Below are 23,448 nucleotides of genomic sequence, written 5' to 3' on the forward strand. Positions count from 1 at the left end.
GTTGAAGTCTTGCCAGCCTGCGGATACACTTGATGGTTGTGTGACCTTGAGAAAGTTTCTCATATTTCTAAGTTCCTACTTTAAGAATTGACTTCATCTGTACTTTTCCTGATATTTCAACACTTGAGCCTTTTCTTCCCCCAGGCAAAAATCTTAGAGTTATTATATACAAACACCCTATCTCACTATTTTTAAAAACAAAATTTCATTAGTACAACTTTCCTCATATGAACTTGATATACTATAGTAACTAAAGTCAGCCAATGAAAACAGAATAAAGCATTCTAGTACAAGTGTATTAAAATTTGGTAACAAGTCTGTAATGGGAGTTGTATTTGTTTACACACACACACAAATTCAGGTCAACTTTACAGAAGCCTGAATCTCCTGCATTTATTCCTAGCAGTCCATGGATGAGGATTCTGGAAGCCTTGGGAGAGATGATTCTCTGAGAACTTCAGTTGGGATTAGACCTGCTGAGTCTAACTCAGGTTGCCTAACTTTAAAACGTTTCTGAAATGCAGTTGCTTTACAGATGTTTGATCTTTCCAGAGACAGTGAAGATTGTCTCCTAGAATTCTTCCTGTCAAGGAGTTATATCATAGCAGCCCAGCAACTCAACCTTGCCCAACCCTTTTTACTTTACAATATGAACTCCAAGATATTAACTGATCTACTGTGAAATGTGGAGTGTTTTTATTAGCCTTATCAAATCAATGAGCACAGTTCTTGCTCACTCCATTAAATTGGGTGGTAATTCTTTAGATGTGAATGTTCGGTAGGTTCTACTGTAATAACTAATCATGAAAGTTGTAAATTTGTTTCGTGGATGAAATGTACACTTTTTGTATTCTGTATAGCTTTTTCTTTTTAAAATCAGAAGTACTTAAATGCACTCACTATGATAGATATAATGTGTGCCTTCTAGGATTTGTGAAATGGTCTCATGAACTCTAATTCGTATTATAGATCATACAGATTTTCCTAACTCAATAATGAAGAGTTTACTTGTATTATAATGCTATAAAACTATGGTTTGGGAAAATGAGTTTGCTATGTATTGAATTTAGAGGCGAGAATGTTAGTTTGGTTTTATTCTTAGGACAGACTAATAAATTGTGCAATAACTAATCTTTAGCCAGAAAATGTTAGCTAATTGAAAAATGTTTTTCTTACCATGTAACTTCACATTCTTACATATGAAATGTTTATATTCCTTAGAGGACTATTTTATATTGTGCTCTGGGGGGCGGTGATGTTTGTGTGCTGTTTTAAAATTCATTTCAAGTTGGACTTGATTTTATGATTGTATTTAATATTTTTCCGATAATAAGGTTGCTTGAAAATATGTTGGTTCAACAGTATTTTTTAACATCGGGATAGTTGGGCTCATTAAAATGCGGTCTAAATAATTTGCACTTTTAATTTTTTTTAAGTCAAGCTTACTTCAACTAGGAAAAAGAAAACTACTTGGAAAGTAGGGAAATCAGCTTTTATGATGACATGGTAATACAAGCGATTAACAGCTGTATTCATGGCTTTTTACTCTGTGGGACAGTAAAAAATAATAAAATATCAACCCCTGAGGTAGTTTAATTTCTGCCCTACAAAATCATTTCCAAGATGCATTAAGTGACTAGAGAGGCATCTTAGAGCTGAGGGAGACATTTATGAGACCAAGTTTTGCAGTTTCTGACTACATTGACTGATGCATGTCAGCCTCACAGGCATTCTGCTGTCACACGAGAGAAGCCTCCCCAGATGTTCCTCCTACAGCTGTTTACCATCTCAGTCTCCCTCTAAGTTACAAGTAAATCATTCTTTAGAGTTGGAAGGTGCAGATTTCCAAGGAACTATGTGTGTTGTTCATGTTCTTTTATTGGAGTCAGAACAACCCTAGTTCAGGTAGAGAGTGCTTGGCTATATTGCCAACATTATCATCTTCCCTATGACCACGCCCAGAAAAAGAGGAACAAGCTTTCAGCACCTCAGCCCTCAGATCCACCTGAAGAGAGGAGGCGGCGTGGGCTCTCAACCCTGCTTGATCCAAGGGAGAGAGGAGGTCCCACACAGACCTTGAGAACTACCGACTCCGAGGCAGTTTTTCACGCAACAGAAAGCAGTGGCATCCATCGTTTCAAAAATAGAATGTAAAGCAACAGATGAACTTGAGCTCTTTAGAGCTCAAGGTACCATGAACTCAAACACCAAGCCCTTCAAAAAGTAGATGAGTATATAGCTGCCTTTGCTTCCACCTGTGATCAAGGAAGGAGGACTCTGCCCCCTGAAAGGCCAGTTCAGTACAGTGGTGGCAAACAGGCACACAGGGCTGTAGAAAGAGGTGCCTGCAGAGCTTGTAGAGTAGGTGAAAACACAACATGTTGGCTAAATGGAATAACATCCACAGAGCAGGAAATGAACATGTGTGGCTTCACAGATGAACGGATTAGAAGTTAGAGAAATGTAAGTTTACCTCCAGAGCCTCATGTGCTGTAGTTGGAAAACTGTAAGTTGCCTAGTACCAATCATCCGTGTCCAAATCAGGGAAATGACAACAGCTACTGGTGGCTTTTTGTGATGCCCTGTTATAAAGCAAAAGTCCTGAACATCTGCTTTGACTATTAACTTGAATAGGTTTACATTATTGAGCCAGTCCTAATAAACTTTATTTAATAATTTAAAAAAATCGTTACAGATAAAATGACAATGAAAAACTGTACAATACTTGCTGTTTTGGGCCAAATGTTTACAAATGGGGGGTCTTTCAAAGACAATGAGCCCATAAGAACAATGGGCTGCATTCAGTTTCCTGATTTGCTGTAAGATATCATGTACTTGGCCTTGTAAAAAAGAAGACTGCATTAGCAATTCCATAAGCTAAATTGGCCAGGGGAGGAGACAAGAATCAACGTCATAGGGCGACATAACCATGTTCATGAGCAAAAGTAGGGTACTTCTAAGTTGATGATGTCTCAAATGACTTCCTGTAGCTTAAGTTTGCCTGTGGAAATACACAAAGTCCTCGAGTGGCTCAAGCACTAGGAGCACTTATCCTTAGCAAGTTGCCCCCAAAGAAATTCATTGTTAGTTTTTATTCAGCACCTACTACATACTAGGCACTAGTAACATAAAGAATACATTGATAAAGCTCAAATTCAGACTGGTCTGAAGAAATACCCTTTATCTAGCCCCTGAGACCACTGTATTATCTCAAGTCTTCATGATTAGGTAAGGGAGAAGTTGCTTTAAAAAAAAATGCAACAAGGTTACAGCAATTTCAAATTAAAAAATATATATATCAACACTTGTGAAGCCTAGCAAAGTAGGAGGAGACTGGATTAGGAAATCTAGTTCTCATTACTTATTCACTGTGTTACCTTAAGCAAATTGCACTTCTCTGGCCCTAACTCCTCCTTTGTAAAACATTAACTAGGCTACAGTTGTAGAATATTAGAGGCAAAAGATTCAGGGCTCATCTAGTCTCGGACCCTTCAAAGCCCCCAGTTCAAATGAAAATGTTCTCCAGCGGCCCCATTATAAAGCCAGTAAAAGCAGTCACTTTCTTTCCTCCCAGTCCTGAGGTGGCCCATGAGGGGACCCCAGAACACTCTCTGGAAACCACTCAGCCAGGCCAGCCAGGAGGAAGTGGGTGCCTGGAATAGGAATGACCGCTTCAGCGCATTCCTTTGGCTTCCGAGCTGGGAGCAAGGGTGGAGGCATGTGTAAAAGCAATTTAGGAAATTTAAAAAAAAAAATTTTAAGGAGGGAATCTTCTATTTTCATTCTCTCCAAGTGGTCCCTTTATGAAAGGGAGCTTTGAAACTGCTTTTAAGGCAGCCAGCAAGAGGCTGAAAGGAACAATTTCCAGTTAGCCTGCAGGGCCTGAAGGGGAGCATGTGGCAGCAAACCACACAGATCTCATGTCCCTTGGCATCAGACTGTGGAAAAGCCTGGCCCCAATCATTCACGCCCCAGTGGTTTCAAGAGAAATATTTCGAAAATCAGCAACAAGTATAGACAAGTGCCCAGCTCCTGGACTGTCTGAGAAGCTGCCATCTCTTAGGCAGAAATAGCATCAGAAATAGGTGGGTTAGCTCTTAAAAACAGGGCAGCCAGAATCATACGCTGGACATCTCTCTAGAGGCCTCCTCTTCAGGGAGGAAAGCCCTCATTGGTGTCTTGACCACTGTTTGGCCACAGCAAACCTGAAACAGAACCGAGCGTTAGGATGCACGCCAAGGGGGCCGGGCCTTATTTGGCAAAGGCTGTGATCTCCTCTGACTTCATGGCATCGGACAGGAAGCTGAGCTCATTGCACAAAGTCTCGTAGCGGAACGCCATCCGGATCTGAGCCACGTTTGTCTTCCGAATGTCATTGCCCTCAGGGCCTTCTTTGTAATAGTTTTGTCCCAGGAACTTCTGCTTTTCCTGGGGACCAAGAGAAAGCCATGTGAAAACACACCTTAGGTTGACTTTATGAATCCACATGGGCAGCTCTGACATGAGACACAGCAGGTCACACCAAGTCACCGGATGTAGATCCTCAGGTGGCATTGTTGTCTATGTCCCCCTTCTTAACCACCTCCCTTATCCTCTTCCCCAAGAACCCAGAAGGCACCAGTGTGGGAAGGGCAGGCTGGGCGGGCTGGGCCCCATCAGCCCTTACCTGATGTGAGAGGCCACTCTGCAGCACACTGTTGCGGGCGATCTCACACAGGTCACATGTACTCAGCTTCCACACTTGAGCTGCAATGGCATATTCTTCCATCAGGGCTTCCTAGACCCCTCCCCCAAAGTACACAGATTAGACAGGGAACAACAGGGCCAACACTGCACACATGGCCAAAGCCACATGTAGCCAACTTGGCTGACTTTTTCTCCCCCTTAATCATCTGACTGCAACATGCCTTCAGTCCAGATTCCTAAGACCTCTTCTGGTATGAGATCACAAGCAGAAATCACACAAACACCCCAGAAGGCAGGTTCTTTCCCTGAGAGCCGGTCACGACCACAGCCAAGGCCCCAAGGCCAGTTCTGGCGGCCCCCGGGCTGCCAGGCTTTGGGGACTCCTCTAGTCACAAGGCTCTTCTTGATCCCTGCTCCCCACTTCTGCTTTGCACTTAACACCCTATGTTCTACAGACTGTCAGAATGCAAAAGTCAAGAGAGGCCGTGTACTAAGAGACAGGACACAGAAGCAGTAGGAGCGAGTGCTCTCCAAAGGCTGGAAGCTCGGCCTGCAACTCTGCTGGACTAGCTCTGGGACATAAGCTAAGGGCCACTTAGCACCAACCGGCCCTGGTCTCTCCTCCCACGCCTGCTGTCATCTCAGTCTCTCAGAGCCGTGATTCTCAAAGTGGGCTCCCCAGGGTGACCGAGGCCTCTCTGGCCCTTTTGAGAAGTCCTCTATTTGCCAACTCAGTATCTTTATGAGGCAAGATTGTTTTCACATACTTTGATAGAAACAACCAAATTGAATGCAGAAGCAGATAGCAGCGTCCAGCTGACTCCTATTAAGAATGATGGTAAAGAGGTTTGCAGAGGTGCAAAACACCATGCTCAGTATTTTTATGTTGTTTTTTTTTTTTTTATGTTGTTTTGAAAAACCATTCTTTTCCATAAAAACTGCTATGTAGGTAACACCTAATATGTTTACTGCACTTTGAAAGTCCACCTTGTTTTCTAACCAAGTATCCATACATGGAACTCTAAGGGCTTCCATTTTCAAAGGGGCAGAGGCCGGAAGGTCGGAGAAGCACTGTTCTGGAAGACTAGTCTCTACTTTGGCTAACCAGGGGGCTGGACCTGCCCACACACCATCAGAGTGGACAAGGACTGTTCTGCAATGTACTCCTTGAATGCACAGTCCTTCCCTGCCTCTCTTCACTTTTCCCGGAGACCCAAAGCACAGCAATGACACAGCTAGCCTTTGTTAAAAAGGTAGCTACTACATCGCATGCATGCTACAGGCACATCCTCCATTAGACTCTTTTGTGCAAGGTCTCAATTAATCACACAATAAGATAACAGTAGAGACAATTTTTCCCCATGATGCAACACTCAGTCTGGAGAGGCCGAACCACTCAAGGTCACAGAATAGGAAATGTTAAAGACAGAACTGAGACATGCTAAGCAATGGGATTGTGCCTTGAAGCATCCCAGGACCCCCAAGAGAAGGCTTCTGCATCAGACAGCCTTTTTTTTTTTTTTCGGTCATCAGCAGTGTCGTTCCTCTTGTCCCCCACTGAGTCACCAACCCCATCTCACAGAGCAGGATGGAGCCATGGATGTGAGTGAGTGGGGCTGGAGGGCGGGCCAGGGCACTGCTGGCCAGTCCTAGGGTGCTCACCTTCGTGTAGTGGAACTGCATGGGGTCATCCGTGGACAGTGACACATGCAGTCCCTTGTGCAGGAACTCCCTCAGGGGGTTCTTGGAGTACTCCAGGAACAGACTGTTGTTGCTGAGCGGGGACATGGCGATGGGGATCTGGGCCAGGTAGTAGAGATACTGCAGCACCGGGCTCTGCAGGGGAACCACAGGTTCTCATCACAGGGCCAGGCCATGGAGAAAGGTGCAGGAAGAAGCGGGGATGGGGAGAGGTGGCAGCAGTTCCTAGCAGACACCACGGGTACCCACAGAGCTCTGTAGCCAAGCCCAAGCTCCCTCCCCGACTCCTATTCCTCTCATTCCCACTTCAGACGTGTAGCCCTCCTGGCCACTGTCCTCCTGTCCACACCCAGCCTGGCCCCACCCTGGGATACCCACAGCTTTGGGCAGGAAGGGTTGCTAACTCCAAGTCCCATCATCCTCATCTCCCCTTCTCCAGGCCCTGGCTCCCATTAGGCCAGGAGATGCCACTTAAGCTGTTTTTTTTGTCACCTGGACCATAAAACTTCCAGCTCCTAGGGTATTGGGAGGGGCAGACCTTGCCAGGCGAGCCTGGTCTTCTGATGTGGCACCTGCTCCCAAACTCCATAGAAGCGCTGATGCTACCCAGACCATGCCAAGACTACAGTGTCCCTGAGGAAGTGACCCAAAAGGCAGAGAACACAACAAGGACTTCATGTCAGCCCTGTTTCCACAGTGAGGTGGATGGACGCAGTGCGTCCAACTACTGGGGACTGACCAAGGCCGTTACAGACCAAGTGACAGATGCTCATCTGTGACAGGAGGCGCAGGTGCGCTCTGTCGGCGGGATGCAAAGTTCTGTGTTCATTATTGTCATTATGAGCATAAATACATTAGAGCCACATTCTGCCTAAAAGATGGGAAATGAGAAGCACGCTAACGGGCATTTCCAGTTTCACCATGAGCAATAGGGCTTTACATCTCCATGTGTTGGAAAATCTACCTTACAAAGTGTATGATGATCTTGTTTTCCATAATCTTAAACAAAACCATGATGACCCTAGCCCAGGAAAGAGCGGCCTTGCCTGGGGCCTTACAGGGGACAGGCAGGAGCGCCAGGGAACCCTGGGCCGAGCAGTACGTCCAGGTTGGGCTCCTGGGAGTGGCCTGCTTACCTTTTTGAGGAGCAGCCCATGGGAGATGTTGTCAGCAGTGAGGAAGGCAGAAACGAGGTGGGTGATCGAGCCGGCCTCCCCACAGTGGGGCCGGAAGAGGAAGGTGCTGAGCCCTCGCTCCCTGTGAGGGAAGGTGGCCCCGGGTCACGAAGGCAGCTGCTACATCCACAGCTCAGGGTCAAGATCAGCACCCTGGAGACTGTTCTTTCAAACCCAGAGCCCCTCAGGCCCAAAAGGGGCTGGGGAGGCTAGAAGGCCTAAGTGTGTCACAAGCCTGTCCCTCCCCAACTCTCCCCAGTCCCTGGTCCCACATTCAAGGCCTCCACAAATACCAGTAAAGGCCACACGAAGCCACAGACTCCAACCTTCTGGTCATAAACATGGGCAAACCAAGGCCCAGAAACTGGTGTGTGTGTGTGTGTGTGTGTGTCTGTCTGTCTGTCTGCAGCCATGTGAGGCAATGCCAGAAGCAGAAGCCTGTCTCTGAGAGCTCAGCCATGACAGCCGACTTCCTTGAACCACAGCCCCAGTGAAAACCTCCATTCTCACAAGCCTGTCCAGGATCCTACTGGAGATGGTTCGGGTCCTGCTACCAGGGGCATCCAACTCCTGCCCTTGTGGGCCTCATCTCCACATGACTAGCATGACGGGAGTGCCTTGCATGGAAGACCATGTATGACAGCGTATGTGGCTTTAGCATGTCATGCTCTCTGTTGTATGCCCAGTGCCTATAGTGCTTCAGCGAGATCACCTGCTTGAAGCACAAACGCCCAAGGGAGCACTGTTGGTGTGCTAGGATATGAACAGGTGTATGAGTAGACGTTTCCTGTTTCCTCTTCCCCTGGAGTGCCACAGCTACACCTGGAGCCATGCAACAGTGTTCTGGTGCATATGTGAACTTGTGAACAACATGTATCTGCATGGTGGTGGCATGCTTTGCGCGAGAGGAGGTGTTCCGTGGACCCTAGCCTTGTGAACATGGTCTGGGGGTATCTGTTTTGCAACACATGGACAGGTGTGTTGGTCCAAGTTCACGTAGACATTTGGATCACATGTGAATGTAGGCGTGCGCATGCCTGAGTCCTTGGACCCACCTGCGCAGGTTGTTGAGCACCATGATGTTGGCATACATGTAATACAGGTAGTAGCTGTAGGGCGGGTTCTGCTCACTGGTCCAGATGTCTGGGCTGGGGCTCTTGTCTGAGAACATGTGGTCGCTGTGCTTGGACTCATCATCCACGCTGTCAAATCCCGTCACCTGGGTGGGGGGTTAGAGTGATTCTGAGCATCATGCCCGAGGAAAAGCCAGGCCCAGCACTGAGCTGCCAAGGGCCTGGGAAGTCAGGCCTCGCAGGTGCTCCCACTTCAGCTGGGATGCAGAGTGGGTACAAGGTCAGGTCCATTCCCTCCAGGGCTTCTCAGGTATGCAGGAGGCCAGGTCAGTGAGTGCCAAGCCCTCCCCATGACAGTAGAGGAAATAGACTGGGGCAGAGAGAGGCAGCCCCAGCCTCCCTAGCCTGTCCCTCTGCAGCCATTAGTAACAGGGCCACACTGCGGTGGGGCTGGGAGTGGCCAGTACCACATAGTTCCAGTCCTGTAGGGCTTGGGCCAGCAGCAGAGAAACACCACAGGCCATGGCTCATATGCAGGCAACACGGGCTTGGGACATCACCCAAGAGAGGCTCCAGACTCCCAGCCCAGCCAGGCTCTGGGTCTGGCCTCCCTGAGGCTATAGGCAAACACAACCCTAGTGCACATACATACATGGCAGTGAGGCACCTGCAGCCCTGTGAGCAGACCGAGAACCTAGCAAGGCTGAACCAGCTCCTGGAGGCCACACTGCCACCAGTCTCCAAGCAGGATGCACCTGAACCAGCTCTGGGCGCACTGAAGGAACTGTGCCCCCTCCACTGGGACCCAGACCGGACACATGGGGCTGGGCTCCACTGGAACCCAGACTGGAGACACGGGGCTGGGCTCCCTGGGGTCAAGGCCCAACCAGGAGGGCTCCTGCTGAGAACACAGCTCTCAGGCAGCCTCCTGCGGTGAACTGCTAAGGGATTCCCTCCTACTCAGCCACAGCAGAGCTTCAAGAAGGGGCTCCCCACAAGCTGGGGGCTACTGGGCTGAACCCCAAACTCTAGCCATGTCTGCCAGGCCTGCTACTTCAAGGAAGAGCTAAGCAGTATGAAGGGCTTAGCCAGAGTCTCCTACTGATGGGCCTGGGAGCCAGGACAAGCCTTGAAATGCATCCTGGACAAGCAGGTTGGCATGGGGACGATGCCAGCTCCCTTTCTGAGCTCCAGCCACCTAGCCAGGCCTCACGCTAGCCTCTCACACAGGCCTCAAACACAAACCATGTCCAGACTCCAGCTCTTCCTCCTCCACCTCCACTGTGAACCTCTTCTTCCCGCATTACCATGGGCTCTCACAGGCACCTCTCAGTGTGCCCAGGCCCTGTGGCACATACACAGCCCACCTCTGCCCAGGGTCACTCATCTGACTTTGAGGCCACCCACACAGCAGGGGTCCAGGGCATGCCCTCTGGAGTCAGGCGACTGGCCAGGCTTCCAGGCACACAGCCATCCTAGCTTTCAGATCGCTCTGTTTTAATCTCCGTGTGTGCCAGCTGGAGCTGGCGGCTGCCAGGGGCTGCCAGGAAGGTTACACGAGAGGTCCTGTGGGCAGGGAGCACTTCGTACAGGTCTGACATATAGCAAGCCCCAATGACCCCAGGTTCTGTGGCAAGCACTCTGTCCCTGCCATCCCTCCCCTACCCCTGCCCCAACTCTCCACTCGTCCCCTCCCACAGCATCAGCTGTACTCTGTTCTGGACCATATCCCACACGATGGCCACACGCTGTGTGTCTAAATTGAAGATTCAGCCCGTGCCCCTCTACCTGTCCAAACTCCCCTACACACAGACTCAGCCACCGCTTGTACCACCTCCTTCCTGGGTAGCAGGTGTTACCTCTGCGGGGGTCCAACCTTGCTGTTGCTGTCCACTGCTGCTCCCTGTCATTCCAGGTCTCCAGCGGGATGGAGCTCCCCACCTCCTCAACTCCCTGCTCCCTCTCCCCTTCTCCTGTGACTCACCATGGAGGAGGAAAAATACCCCCTGGGGCTTCCCACACTCCTGCAGGGTGGTAGGACCTAACCTGGGACGCCAATTGCCCCTGGGGGCTGGAATGGAGTGGGGAATGTGCCCTCCGTGGAGGCACCATGATTCTAGAAACGCAGTGACTGTGATTGGTAAGCCCAGATCCGGTCAGAGGGGACAGGACTCAAGGGGGAAGCCAGATAAGCGGCAAGGTAGAAGCAGGAGCAAAGCCAGGACTGTGTGGGGTGTGTACTCCATGGCTCCACTTACATATTTCAGGAAGAGGTGCAGCTCTCGGTGATCTTGGGGGTTGATCGTGGCCTTGAAGAGAGGCAGGAAGATGTTCTCCAGCATCTTCCCAAAATTTGGCAGCAGTTTCTTCGACCTAAATATGTCACTGGTGGCAGCGACAGACACACGTACCAGGTAGAGCCGACAGCCCTGCAGCCCATGGAAGTCAACCTCCCTGGGCAGCCAGCGTCTCCACAGTCATGGTGATCAGGGCCTTCCCTCCCACTCCCAGCTGTGTCTAGGCAACAGTTAGTGACAGTGCTGGCCTTTGAGGAATGAGGCAGTAGGACCCAGGGTCCCTGAAATGAGTCCCCATGCCCTCGGCTCAGATCCCTCCCCTTCAATAATGGCCAGTCACCTTGGACAGAGAAGGGTATCTTGGAACAGGGCCAGTGCCCAAGGCCACCACCAGATCCTCTCTCTCCTACCACAGCTCATCCCAAAGACAACACTCCCTCAACCAGCAAGGAGAAAGTGGCAGGGGAGGAGGTAGCTCCTCCAAGGGCTTGTCCTTGGGACATGTTCACCTCCCCCAGCTGTGGCCCAGCATCCTGCTAATGGTGTCCCAGGGAGTGGGCATGCCCAGGAGGGGGCCTTACGTACTAGATGCGAGGGACCTGGATGATCCAGCGCATGTTGGGCGAGTAGACCTTGTGTTGGATGAACCAGCGGGCCAGGTTGGGCCACTCCTCGGGACTGCGGCCATAGATGGAGAGTCGCGGCTCCGAGTACTGGTACTTGCTCTCCTCCAGCTCCCGGGCCACCTCCTAGCCCCAACAAGAGCCTGGGTTAGTCTGAGAGCATCTGCCTACCTTCCACCTGCCAGTTCTGAGTCACTGGCTGGGTCCTATGGCCCCATAGCCACCAGCTGCCAGCTGGGAGGGCTGGGCTGCCGTTTCAAGTCACCAGAGCTGCCTGCTGCCTGCTGAGCACTTGCTGCATCCCAGCAAGAGTGCTGCAAGCCTGGCACCTGGCAGCAAACACATAGCGACATGGAGCTAACCCGCTCCCAGCCAAGTGTAAGCTTGAACAGAGAGCCAGGGCAGTGAGCCAGGACAAGTGCCCTCCCTTCCTGGCCCCTACAGCCAGCAGGCATGTGCAGCACTGCTCTCCCTGTGCTTGGGAGGTGAAGGGGCAAGGGGGTCACACAGAGCCTCCAGCCTCTGTGGGCAGGGAGAGGCTGGGAGCTCACTCACCTTGACCATCCGAGCAAAGTACTCTCCTCCCAAGTAGTTTTCCGTTTTCAAATACAGGTCACGCAGCTCGCTGGCCCCCACAGGGTTGTATTTGGAGTTGAACTTGTCAAAGCGGTGGAATGTCTGCCGGCCCTGGAGGAGAGAGCCACCAGCCAGGTCACCACACTTGTCAGCCTGGATCTTGGGTGGGTCTGAGAAGGAGCACTAAGGGCCGCACTGAAGCCACCACCGCAGGGAGCATGGCCAGCAGAGGGCGCTATAAACTGTTGAATAATCACTCAAGTGGTTCTTGTCCCTTTCAATTGAAAGGTTATTTGTTTATTTGAAAGACAAACGTGCCCCCATTTGTTGATTCATTCCACAAATGGCTGCCATGGTCAGGATTAGGCCAGACCAAAGCTAGGAGTCAGGAATGTGTATGAGACGTTGGACAGACAGGACCTGAAGCAGCACTCCTTACGGGATGCTGGCACTACAAGCAGCTTCATGTGCTGCTCCCCAACCCCAGCCCCTCCTGCTTCTTTTAAAGACTGAACACCTTTGCACTGTACGGAGATGCCAGTCACCTGCTGAGGAACACCTGGGTTTTGCTTTGGTTTTGGGGAACAATGCTGCTGTAGATGCGGGTGTACAATCATGTGTTCCAGCCCCACCTTTTAGAGGAGCAGAATTGCCAGATCAGAGGATCATTCTGAGGAGGCATCATAGTATTTTCCACAGCTATTGCGCCACCATGGGTGCTTGAATAACTTTACAAAGTCAACAAATTGCATGGCTGTCACCATTTCACAGGGAAGGGGGGCTGCGTCAGGGTACACAACTCCAAGGGGCATAAGCAGGATTAGAACTTGGGCCCATCTGACCCTGTGCCACATGCCTGACTGCATGGCCGCCCCAGACCTCTTGTTCTCTGAAGCCAAATTCCCTCGGCAGCTAGGCAGCCTCTCTCCAAGCAGAGGCAGGGTGGCCTCCCAGGGGCCTGAGTCCCCAACCCCAGCTGCTTTCCATGGCAGGCCCTGGGCAGTGGCTCACTCACTGCGTGCACGTCCAGTGAGTCCACAGTGAGGTCGTAGGGGTCCATGTGCAGACTGTCAAACACCTGCCGCAGGGTGATCTTGCGGCCTCGCTTCTCGGCCACGGTCCTGTCGGGCTCCGTCTGGTATGTGTGCTTGATGAAGCGCAGCAGGTGCTTCTGGTTCATGCAGGCTGCAGCATGGATGTGCGTGTCCACCTGGAACCCAGCACCCACCAGCCCATGAGCAGCTGGGCTTCCATTGGCATGGCAGCAGGTGTCTGAGTCCCTGCTCAGAGGGGAGCTCAGGGCCTCTGCACCTGGACCTTCTGGGCCGTGTCATCCCCACCAACTCGTTCAGACCTTGGAACCCATCTCCTTCCCTTCAAGTCTTATGGGCTAATCGACCTCCTTACAGCAAAGCCCAGGGCCTCCACCGGGGATGGAGGCTTGTCTCAAGTGCTGACTTTCACCTTACCACTGCTCCAGGCATGACACACGGGGACCCAAACAAGGCACCTAGCTGTGCCACACTGTCGCCCTGCCCCTGTGTACCAACTCAGCCTGGGATACCTTCCCTTACCCCTCAACCTCCTCTATTTCCTTTGCTCCTCTTCTCTCTGCATGTCTGTCACCATGCCCCAAGCACCAATGCCCTCCTTATTCCCTTGGCCACAGACGTACCCGTGGCTGCTGTTCTGCTGGGCTCCAGCCCCTTTCTGCAAATGCCTCCACTGAGCACAGACAGGGACTGCATCTGGTCTCCAGCACTACCCCACGGGCTGGTACATCAGTGAATGAATGAATGTTACAGGTGCAGCAGGTGCCCATGGTTCCAATGATACCCACAACCTCTTATCACCCCCCAGGGCCTCCACCAAAAAAAATGCCCCCACAAAGTCCCACTCTGCTCATCAACCTCTGGGTCCTTCCCCACGGGGAACTTCCAAAGCAGACCCTCAAGCAGAGGAGAGGGAAGAGGGCAGCCAGCTCTGCCTCCCCCAGATCCCAAGCAGCAGCTCTAAGCCCACGCAGACCTGGGCTGCAGGAGCCCGGCACCCAAGGTCTTAGAGTCAATCCTAAACTGCAGAGATTGGCAAGGCATTTGGGATTGCCCACACTCCGTGAGAAGGCAGAGCTTTGCAGAAGGTTCCAGAAACACATCTGGAGGATCTCAAGAGGCCTCTTGGGAGTTCTCACCAACATCTGTATCGCACTGTGTGCCTGTGACACCACACTGCATCCTCCCACCTGGCCTCCCTGGTCAGCTCACCTCCACCAGCACTCTCTCCCCAAAGGTGACCTGATCCATCCGCCCAAAGCTCCAGAACTGCACGTGAACCAGCCTCCCAGCTTCCTGCATCCCAGGAAATGCTGCTCTGCACCAGGCTGTCCATCCTAAAACACTAAGCATCATCTTATCTAAAAGGTCACTTTTTATTGATTTGAAAGGCAGTGTGACACAGAGACAGAGGCAGACAGAGACATTTCATCCATTCTTCAAACACCCCTCCACAACTGGGCCTGGGTCAGGTCCAAGCCAGGGACTGCATCAATCAGTCTCCCACATGTGTGGCAGGGACTCAAGTGGGGCCATCTTCCACTGCTTTCCCATGTGCATGAGCAGGGAGCTGCATTCTAAATAGAGCACCCAGGATTCCAACAGGAACTCCAATATGGGATCTGGGCATTCCACGCAGTGGCTTATTCCGCTGTGCCACAGCTGGGTCCCTGGGAGACATCCTCGAGCTTCTCTTCTCCCCTCTCGCCCACCAATCAGTCTGCTCAATTCCCAACAGACCTCAACCCCACAAGCTTCTCTCACTGCCACCAGCCCCAGTATGCATCTTCCTCTGGAATTCACAGAGACTACAATATTTCTTGCTCCACCTCAATCCATCCTCCCACAGACCAGAATCAGAATGGATTGTTCTAAATGCCATTTGATTCTCTCACTCAACATTCTGCCCTCATCTTAGGATGAGGGTCCTGTGACTGTCACGTGGTCGCTGAATGTCATTCCCGCTCTCCCTTTTTCACTGTGTCCCATTCACATGACCGACATCAGCCTTGAAGAAATAAGAACCCTGGCTAAGCTGTGGGATGGCCTGGTTTTATGGGGTTTAGGGGACTCATGAAACCCCTGCCATGAGTCCATGGGGCTTGTAGGGGTAGTCCCCCAGGGAGGGAGGCAGCACCCTCATAGGTCAGGGTGCCACCAGCTCTCCCTCTGCGTGCAAGCCAGGCCTGAAGCAGGGAAATGGCTGACCCAGGCCAGGGAATGCTGTCCACAGCTGGTCAAGTATCTCCAAGGCGTGCCAAGCTGACACGCGATCCACTGGGCCTCTAGCAGCACTCTACCAGCCAGCCCGGGGCATTAGCCACATCACTCACTCATCAAGGTCCTTCCTAGCCATCTATCCTGCCACTCTTACTGCAAACACGGGCATTAGAACAGAGAGGCAACCCACAACACCAGAGACTAAACAAAACCCACAACCAGCCGCATGCCAGGGCTTTGTGGGTGGGACATGCCCCAAGTCTGTTAGTTCAGCTGGCCACCGCCTGGCTGGGCTGCCTCAGCGTGACTCAGCACATTCTGGACTTTCTGGCTGTGTTCTCCAGCAGTGCGGTGACACACCACAGGGGGCTCAGCCTGTCCTTGCCCCTTGTGAGTCACAGGATAAAGAAAGAACTCAGCTGGGCCATCCAGGAAGCACCTAATCCAAACGGCAGAATCTCCAAGGCCAGGGTTTTAGGGACAGGCGAGAGGCGGTCTCCAGCCGTGTTTTTTGTTCTAAGGCTGTTTACTTCTGGGGCAGGGCCCCAGATTCCAGTGCATGTCCCGCTTTCACCCAAAATCCAGAGCTCAACATGGACAACCTCCGAACAGGGCAGGGCCAATCCCTGGCACCTAAGCCAGACCCAGGGCAGGCAGCAATAATCGATGTCAGCACAGACTTCACTACACTTCGTGTTAGAACTCTCCATCAGTCATCACATCTGTGGCCTGTGATGTGACTTCAACCAGGAGTAGACAGTGCCTCCTTCTACCCAGTCCCCAAGCTACAAACACACTGAGTCCTCCCATTAGCTCTGAACAGAAAGCAAGAGTCTCAGCTCCCATGGGCTGGACGCTACACTGTCATAACCCTTCACCTGCCATCACCCTGTCACGGCACCTACTCGCAGATCACAGCCTGGCTGCTCCTGCAACGTGATAGCCACATGGGATCCAGGAGGCTACCCTCACAGCCCACTCTGGAGTTTTGAAAGCCAGAGAATTTTGAGGGTCAGGTAACAACCAGTGCCCAGACAACAGGCCTCCCTCTTACCCAGAGGAATAGCTACAGGCCTGATCCATGGCAAATCTAGGCACACGTTTCCGGGCCAAGCCAGAGCATCAGTATGCCATGTACAGCCCAGCCATTAAGGCCATCTCCATACAGAGCAAGGCAAACCCCTGGACTGACTCAGGACATCGCCAAGGACTAGCCCTGACTGGTGACCATTGCTCTGATCTGTAACTGCAGCTCTTGCCCATGTGGTTGCCAGGGAGCAGCAGGCAGCCCAAGAACACCCAACTGCAGGCATCACCGAGCCAAATGGGGAGTGTCCAGGGATGACCCCTGGGCATGCGCTGACCATGGAGGCACTTTGGGCAGGGCTGCGAGGAGCTGGTGAGATGACTGAGGCGCTGAAGGCTCACAAAGAAGGACCAGATGCTGTCAGGAGCTGAAAATTCCCCAGCAGGTGGCATCCACAACCTTTCACCTCTGTGAGAATTCCCAGGAGAAAAAGCCAAACTGCCAACTCTGATGGCTCCTGGTCCCATCCAGTGGGGTCGATGTTTGGAATCCTGCCATGTAACAGAGGCGGTCTTGGGGGTCTCCCAAAGGGGACCCTGAATTTGCATTGCTGAGTGCTCCAGCCAGGGGTTCTGAGGGTCTGAGCTGAGGTTTCCCAGAGCTGTCACATCCTCCCCTCCCTATCAGAGCTGGTGCACCAGGAGAGATAGCCCCCTCAAGGGATCCAGGACAGAGAGCCCTAAGCAGACAACACCCCACTGTTGGCTTGGGTCCCAGGTATGAAAATCAGCCCAGGTTTGTTCATCTCCTTGCAAAGTAAGGCCTCATGTCTACCCTTCTACCATCTCCCAGCCCATTCCCAGGGCTTGGTCCACCCTCCTACCTTCTCTGGAGAGCCCATGGACCCCTGTACCATCTAGAATCTGACCCTCTTCCTTCCCTGCCCCACCCCCATCACTTCCCTCTGCCCCAACATTACAGCCCTAGCCACGCTGCTCCACTTGCCACTCTGTCAACACAGAGCCCTACCTGCCTCGTCCCTATCCCACATCTCCCTGCCTTCTGGCATTTGCACACACTGATCTTCCTCCTCAACCCAGTCCACCACCTGGCTAACTCTCATTCACCTTTTGCAGGAGCTCAACATGGACAGCCGCCACATCACAGCACTGTGCACTGAGGCAGGGAGCATCTTGCAGCCAGGCAATGCCCCATGCTTAGCAGTGACTCTGTTCCTTCCTGCAGGCTCTTAGCAGGAAGTACACAGGACCACTAGGGGCTACCCTCACCCCAGTCCCAGCCACGTGACTGAGGATGCCAGAAACCCTTGCCAACATGCTCAGGGAAAGCCAGGGTGGAGGGGGTTAGTGAGAGCTGAGCACAGGGGATGCTTTTCACTAAATACACCTGACCCTGAAGGCTCTCTCTGTACCAAATCACCTACTCTGGAAATAACCCAGGCTCAACACTATGAGCATTGTATAGGCCAGGCCCTATCTTTTATCCTGCACACCCAGTGTCTATCACACAACAGGGATTACACCCAGAGCAGGGAGTCTTGTCCAAGGCATGCCTGCCGCCAGTCCACATCCTGTTCCTCTGGCCAGGGAAGGCCATCCTCAGCCAGTAGTTCGAATCAGTTCATGGTGGACTGGGTCCAAGGCAGCCCACAGAGCTGGGGAGACAGGGGGTGTATCTGGCCACTGGCCACTAACCCACCTTTCTCACGTTATAGAAGTCTCGGTGGGGATTACTCTTCAACTCTTTGAATTCAGACATTTCATTTAACATCTCATGAAGGCTGAACTTGGATTCCAGGAAGTTCAGTCGCCGGTGGCAGTAGGTTTTCCTGCAAGTTGGAGAGGGGGAAGAGACCACAGTTGAGCACAAGTGATGCCATACTCTCCAGCATGAGCAGGCCTCAGGTGCGGAGGGTCAGCACCCCTAGGAGGGAGTACAAAGCAATCTCCAGCTGCCACACACCCAGTGGCCCCATCACCTGCACCCATGTGCTCTGTAAGCAAATCTAGTGTGGGCAGCAAGAACAGCCTCAGGGCCTCACCCAGGCTCTTTGGCTTCTGGCCTTGTGGGTGTAGGCCAGCAACCTTGAACCTCCACTTCCTGTGTGAACACACTGGTGGGTAACTCCCCAGGGTGAAGGGAGGACTTCACACTGAACAGGGCATTGCTCCTCAAAGCCTCCTCCTAGCTCTATGGACACCCTTAGTTACCAAAAGAGGGACTGGCCTGTCTGTAAGTGGAAGACACAGTTAAGCTACAAGGCATGCCCTACCCACCTCAGGGTGCAGAGGCTCCAACCACACCCTGACCATGCCCTCAACCCAGGACCCCAACACCTCCCAACAGGAGGGGGCTGGGCAGGCAGCTGCCTGCTACCAGCACAGAAACCTCCATGAGGACAGATGTCCCTGAGATGTGCCAACTCAGGGAAACCTGTGTATAGAGGAGTTTACTCCCAGCTGTGGCTACCTCTAGCACCCATGCACCCAGAGGCCTGGCACAGGATGAGGTCCATAGCCACTCAGACCCTGTGAGCATAATCCTCCATGCCACCCTACTCCTTCGTGCCCTCAGACACATAGAAGCTCCCTCTGCAGCCTGGTATTTGGATGTTCACATGGGTGCCACTGACCTTTCAATGGAGCCTGGCCCCAAAGTGCAGCCCAGGCGCATCTCTAGGCAGGCAGCGAGCCCAGAATGCATCTCCTTGGCCAGTCTCTTGCCCTAGGCATGGCACAAACCCTGGCCAGGACAGGCAAGGACAGCACCCCAAAATACCTCCTTCCTCTCCCACATCTCAGTTCCGCCTTGACCCTCCAGTGGTGACAACATTGCACCATGCCCAGTCAAAACCCAAGGACAGCAGCCAGCGAGCAGGTCCCAGGCCTGACTGTACCCTCTCTTGAGGACCAAACTCAGTCAGGTCATCTCCAGTGGAGCCTCCAAGTGTCTGAGGCCATAGTACATGTCCCAAGCACCCTGCAGGGCCTTCACTCCTCCACTGTCTACAGCTGTGCCTGGGCTGCCATTCCCCCTGGAGGAGAGGCCATTGCTGCCTCCTGGTGTATATGGCAGGGACAGACAGGAAGTGCCCACTCTTAGAAGGTGCCAAGAAGAAAACTTATGCAGAAATAAAGTGCTGCAGAAAGAGGAAATCCCCCTGTAGGGGAGCATTGGGGCGGCCCCGTCAGCCTGTCCCAGTTCTGTCCCCTAGAACCAGCACCCATGCAAAGGCAGGCAGACTCAGGGAGGCAGGCTCACGTGGGGCCATCGGTGATGAGAGCCAGGATGTGGCTCATGTCCACCGTGTAGGTCTCCAGGTCAGGGTAGGGCAGGCTGTGCGGCTCCTGGCGCTCCAGCATCTTCTTGTCATCATACACGAACAGGATGCCCCCCTGCATGCGGACCAAGTAGCCCAGGTTCGGGGGTGCGTCATCCAGGCAGTAAGGGTCCTCTTGGGGCAGTGGGGGAGGGTGAAAGTCTGCAAAACAAGATTGGGTGATGGCCAAGGGCTCCCAAGTCCCATTCTGGGTGAAGCCTGCCCTGACCGCACTATCTAAAATCTAACCACACCCACCTGTCCCCACATTGCACATACCCTTCCCTGCTTTACTGTGTCTCCTTAGCACTGACGTCTTTTTTTTAAAGATGTATATATGTTTGAAAGGCATTTGAAAGTTACAGAGAGAGAAAGAGAAATAGAGTGAGATCTTTTAACCATTGGTCCGCTCCCCAAATGGCTACAACAGCCAGGGCTGGACCAGGCTGAAGCCAGGAACCCGGAACTCCATCGAGGTCTCCAGGGGGCCCAGCACCTGGATTGCCTTCCACTGCCGTCCCAGGTGCATTAGCAGGAGCTGAATCAGACGTGGAGCAGCTGGGACGCAAACCTGCACCCACATGAAATGCCAGCATGGCAGGCAGCAGCTTAATCCGCAAAATACTTCAAAAAGGTCATAGAAAAGGGAGGTAAAGCACAAGTTTGTTCTGATGTAAAAAATTTTAAATCCACATAAACAAGGACTCTTAAAAAAATATCTGAGAAACATATTATGGAAGATCAAGGTACATGGATTTAAAAATATCTTTGCACCAGATTAAATGTGTCTTTTAATTCCACTTTCCCACAAATGTTTGAAACCCCCTGGTGTATCTTCTCTATTCACAGACTAAGAACTCTGATGTAGGCATGCTTGGATCCATGTTGTTCAATGCTGTGTCCCGACCATCCGAGATAGTCCTTGACACATGGCTAGCACTTTGACAATTTTTAAGAATTTAACTTAATTGGGCTTCAGCATCCTCAGTACTCCTGGGACCCCAGGAATGTTGGGGGGGGGGTTACTGTGTTTCCTCCTAGCAAGAGACAGCACTTGTGACGGGCCAGTGTTCCTCCTGAACATGGGTCAGCCAGAAGCCAGCCCTCCTCCAGAAAGGAGCATGAGTGGGTAACTTGTCTTCTGCAGAGCAGGAAACACCAACTACAGAACCACCTGCTCCCCAGAGCTGTGGGTTGAGTAGGCCCATGGAAGGAAGAAAACTCCCCTTTGTGATTCCCCAACTGAGAGATTTGGAGCAAATCTCTTGGGACATACCCATCGTATGCTTAAGGGCATTCATATGTTCACTACTCTCACTGTGAGTTTTCCTGACCATTTCTTGGCCATCTCTGCCTCCAACCAAGCAGTAGGAGGGTGCGATAAAGAAATAACCTGGGGGCTTCAGCCCCCTGCAGCTCATATCAGCTGCTTAACAGGCTCCCTAGCAACAAGAGCTGACCAACCTGGTCTCCACAAGTACACAAGAAAAGTCAGAGCTGATATGAGGAGTCACACAAGTAAAACAGGCCTGGGGCCAGATGCCCGTCACCAGGCATGGCCGCAGCCAGCTCAGGAGAGCCTGCAGCACACCAGAGGTGCAGGTGGTGGTTATGGCAATGGCCCAGGTGAAGCCACAGGTTGTGCCCTTGGAAGCTGCTCCACCGCACCCCCTGCACCTTGGCACACACACTCACACCTAAGACTCCCCAGATGTGCTGGGACTCCTAGAAGGTACACATCCGACAGTCATTCCCATCTGCCCTTGCCCATGTGGGTCTTACCTGGCACCTTGGGGGTAATACATAACTCAAGGATGCCGAAGACGGGACTACTTGGGACTGCCGATGCCAGCCAGGAAAGTCAGAGTCCCAGACATTGGTGCAAACTATCAGGTCCTCATCGGGTGCCCACCCTGACTTGTCCTCATGTAAGCTTTAACTCAGCCCCCACTGCCCTGAGATCCTCCACTGGCCAGACACACCCCAAAGGAACTCTGCCTGCCTCTCCAATCTCTACTTCCTTGAACTCTGCAACACAAATAAACACAGCTGCTCTTGACTGAGCTCCAGTTGACACCAGACTGGTGCTATGGGCTCCCATGGCACAGTAGGTAAAGCCACTACCTGTGGCTCTGGCATCCCATATGGAAACAAGTCCAATTCCTGGTTGCTTCCTTCCAATCCACTTAATTCACTGGGGAAATCAATGGAAGACGACCCAAGTGCTTGGGCCCCTGCACCTACATGAGAGACTCAGAAGCAGCTCCTGTTTGCCAGTTCCAGCCATTGTAGTCATTTGGGGAGTGAACCAGTGCATGGAAGATCAATCTCTCTCCATATACCTATACGACTCTGCCTTTCCAATAAATAAATCTTTACAAAATATACAGGAAGAGGGAGACATTTCATCACAGCCAGCGAGGGCTTCCAAGAAATCCTTCTTTGCACTTCAGCTTCCACACAAGTAGTTTTAGGAGAAAAGGCGGCGGAGGATTGCCAGACCCCATGAGGAACACAGGTGGCCTTTGAGGCCATCTGGAGAGTGAACTAGCAGATGGAATATTTCTTTCTGTCTCTCCTCTCTAATTCCGCTTTTCCAATAAAATCAACCAATCAAGAGAAACACAAGCAGCCAGTTGGAAGCCCTCACCAACTCTTGGGGACAGGCCCTCCCTCTGTACCTGGGAGGCCATCTTCAGGTGGGGGGACATCAGCCCGCTGATGGCCCAGGTACTGGGCCGTGGTCCGTGGGAAGCGATGGTAGGCCAGCCGTGCATACTTCTCCCGGATCATCAGAGCCTTGGCCAGGCTCTTGGCAGCCTGCTCGTAGTCCTCCACGGTGATCTGCAGTGGGGGTGGAGCAGGCATGCAGAAAAGACCTCACCTGAGACTACCTTTCTTAGAAAGCCTTGCTTGCAAGGTTGGCTCCTGGTTGGCATCCAGGACCCAGGTTTCCAGAGGGTTTGCACCATTCCCTAACTAAGAGTGGTCACTGGGTCTCAACTGCTTGTCTGGACAATACAGTTAGTGATGGACAACTGCCTTCCCTCTGGCCGTCCGGAATCTGGGGATGTGCTGTGCACTATAGAGTATGGATATCATGTCTCTACTGAGCTTCCCTGGCAGACATCACTGCCCGTGTGCTGCCCTGGGCATGGACCTGCAGAAGCCCACACCAGGTGTCTTTCACCACGGATCTTTTCCCTTGGTTGATGTCCCTTACTTTCTTTCACTGTCATCAATCACAGTCACAGGCTAAGTCCTGTGAGACCTCCTCACAGATCGCCAAGCTTGGGGGTGGCCTTGGGGACCTCCCTCCCATCCCCTGCCCAGAGGAGATGAGGTGGGGCTGAGTCCGCACACCCAGACACTGGCCCCACCTGACGCTGATGGAACCACAAGCCCACTGCTGCACCTGGCATGGGCAGAATACAGCCTGAATCCTGTCCTTGTGAGGACGAGCATCATCACTTTCAGCTGAGAATACTCACAGACCCTCAGATACAAAAAACAAACAAACAAAAATTTAAAAACTGTATGTAGGAGCTGGTATCGTGATGTAGCCAGTTCAGCCACCATCTGTGATGTTGGCATCCTATATGGGCACTGGTTCAAGTCCCAGCTGCCTCACTCCTCACCCAGCTAATGCACCAGGGAAAACAGCAGATCAGTCTAATG

The 23,448-nt window shown here is 52.1% G+C and overlaps 1 protein-coding gene across 6 annotated transcripts in view; it reads right to left on the bottom strand.

Annotated features, from left to right (window-relative positions):
- Nucleotides 1-3,642: 3,642 nt before the first annotated feature.
- Nucleotides 3,643-23,448, bottom strand: part of AMPD3 (adenosine monophosphate deaminase 3) — a 43,693-nt gene continuing 23,887 nt past the window's right edge. For 5 of the 6 annotated variants that reach the window (XM_058663389.1, XM_058663388.1, XM_004593790.2 and 2 more), the window contains exons 4-15: nucleotides 22,452-22,614; nucleotides 19,713-19,932; nucleotides 18,150-18,279; nucleotides 13,147-13,341; nucleotides 12,111-12,242; nucleotides 11,518-11,681; nucleotides 10,894-11,020; nucleotides 8,618-8,781; nucleotides 7,524-7,644; nucleotides 6,349-6,522; nucleotides 4,667-4,777; nucleotides 3,643-4,428 (exon numbers count right to left, since the gene is read on the bottom strand). In XM_058663389.1, coding sequence (XP_058519372.1) covers nucleotides 4,252-4,428; nucleotides 4,667-4,777; nucleotides 6,349-6,522; nucleotides 7,524-7,644; nucleotides 8,618-8,781; nucleotides 10,894-11,020; nucleotides 11,518-11,681; nucleotides 12,111-12,242; nucleotides 13,147-13,341; nucleotides 18,150-18,279; nucleotides 19,713-19,932; nucleotides 22,452-22,614 — 1,878 coding nt within the window. In that variant the 3' untranslated portion in view covers nucleotides 3,643-4,251. The remainder of the gene's footprint in view (nucleotides 4,429-4,666; nucleotides 4,778-6,348; nucleotides 6,523-7,523; nucleotides 7,645-8,617; nucleotides 8,782-10,893; nucleotides 11,021-11,517; nucleotides 11,682-12,110; nucleotides 12,243-13,146; nucleotides 13,342-18,149; nucleotides 18,280-19,712; nucleotides 19,933-22,451; nucleotides 22,615-23,448) is intronic. The other variant, XR_009245321.1, reaches the window with a different exon arrangement.

This window comes from Ochotona princeps, chromosome 4 (assembly GCF_030435755.1).
Source record: "Ochotona princeps isolate mOchPri1 chromosome 4, mOchPri1.hap1, whole genome shotgun sequence".
Classification (NCBI taxonomy): Eukaryota; Metazoa; Chordata; class Mammalia; order Lagomorpha; family Ochotonidae; genus Ochotona; species Ochotona princeps.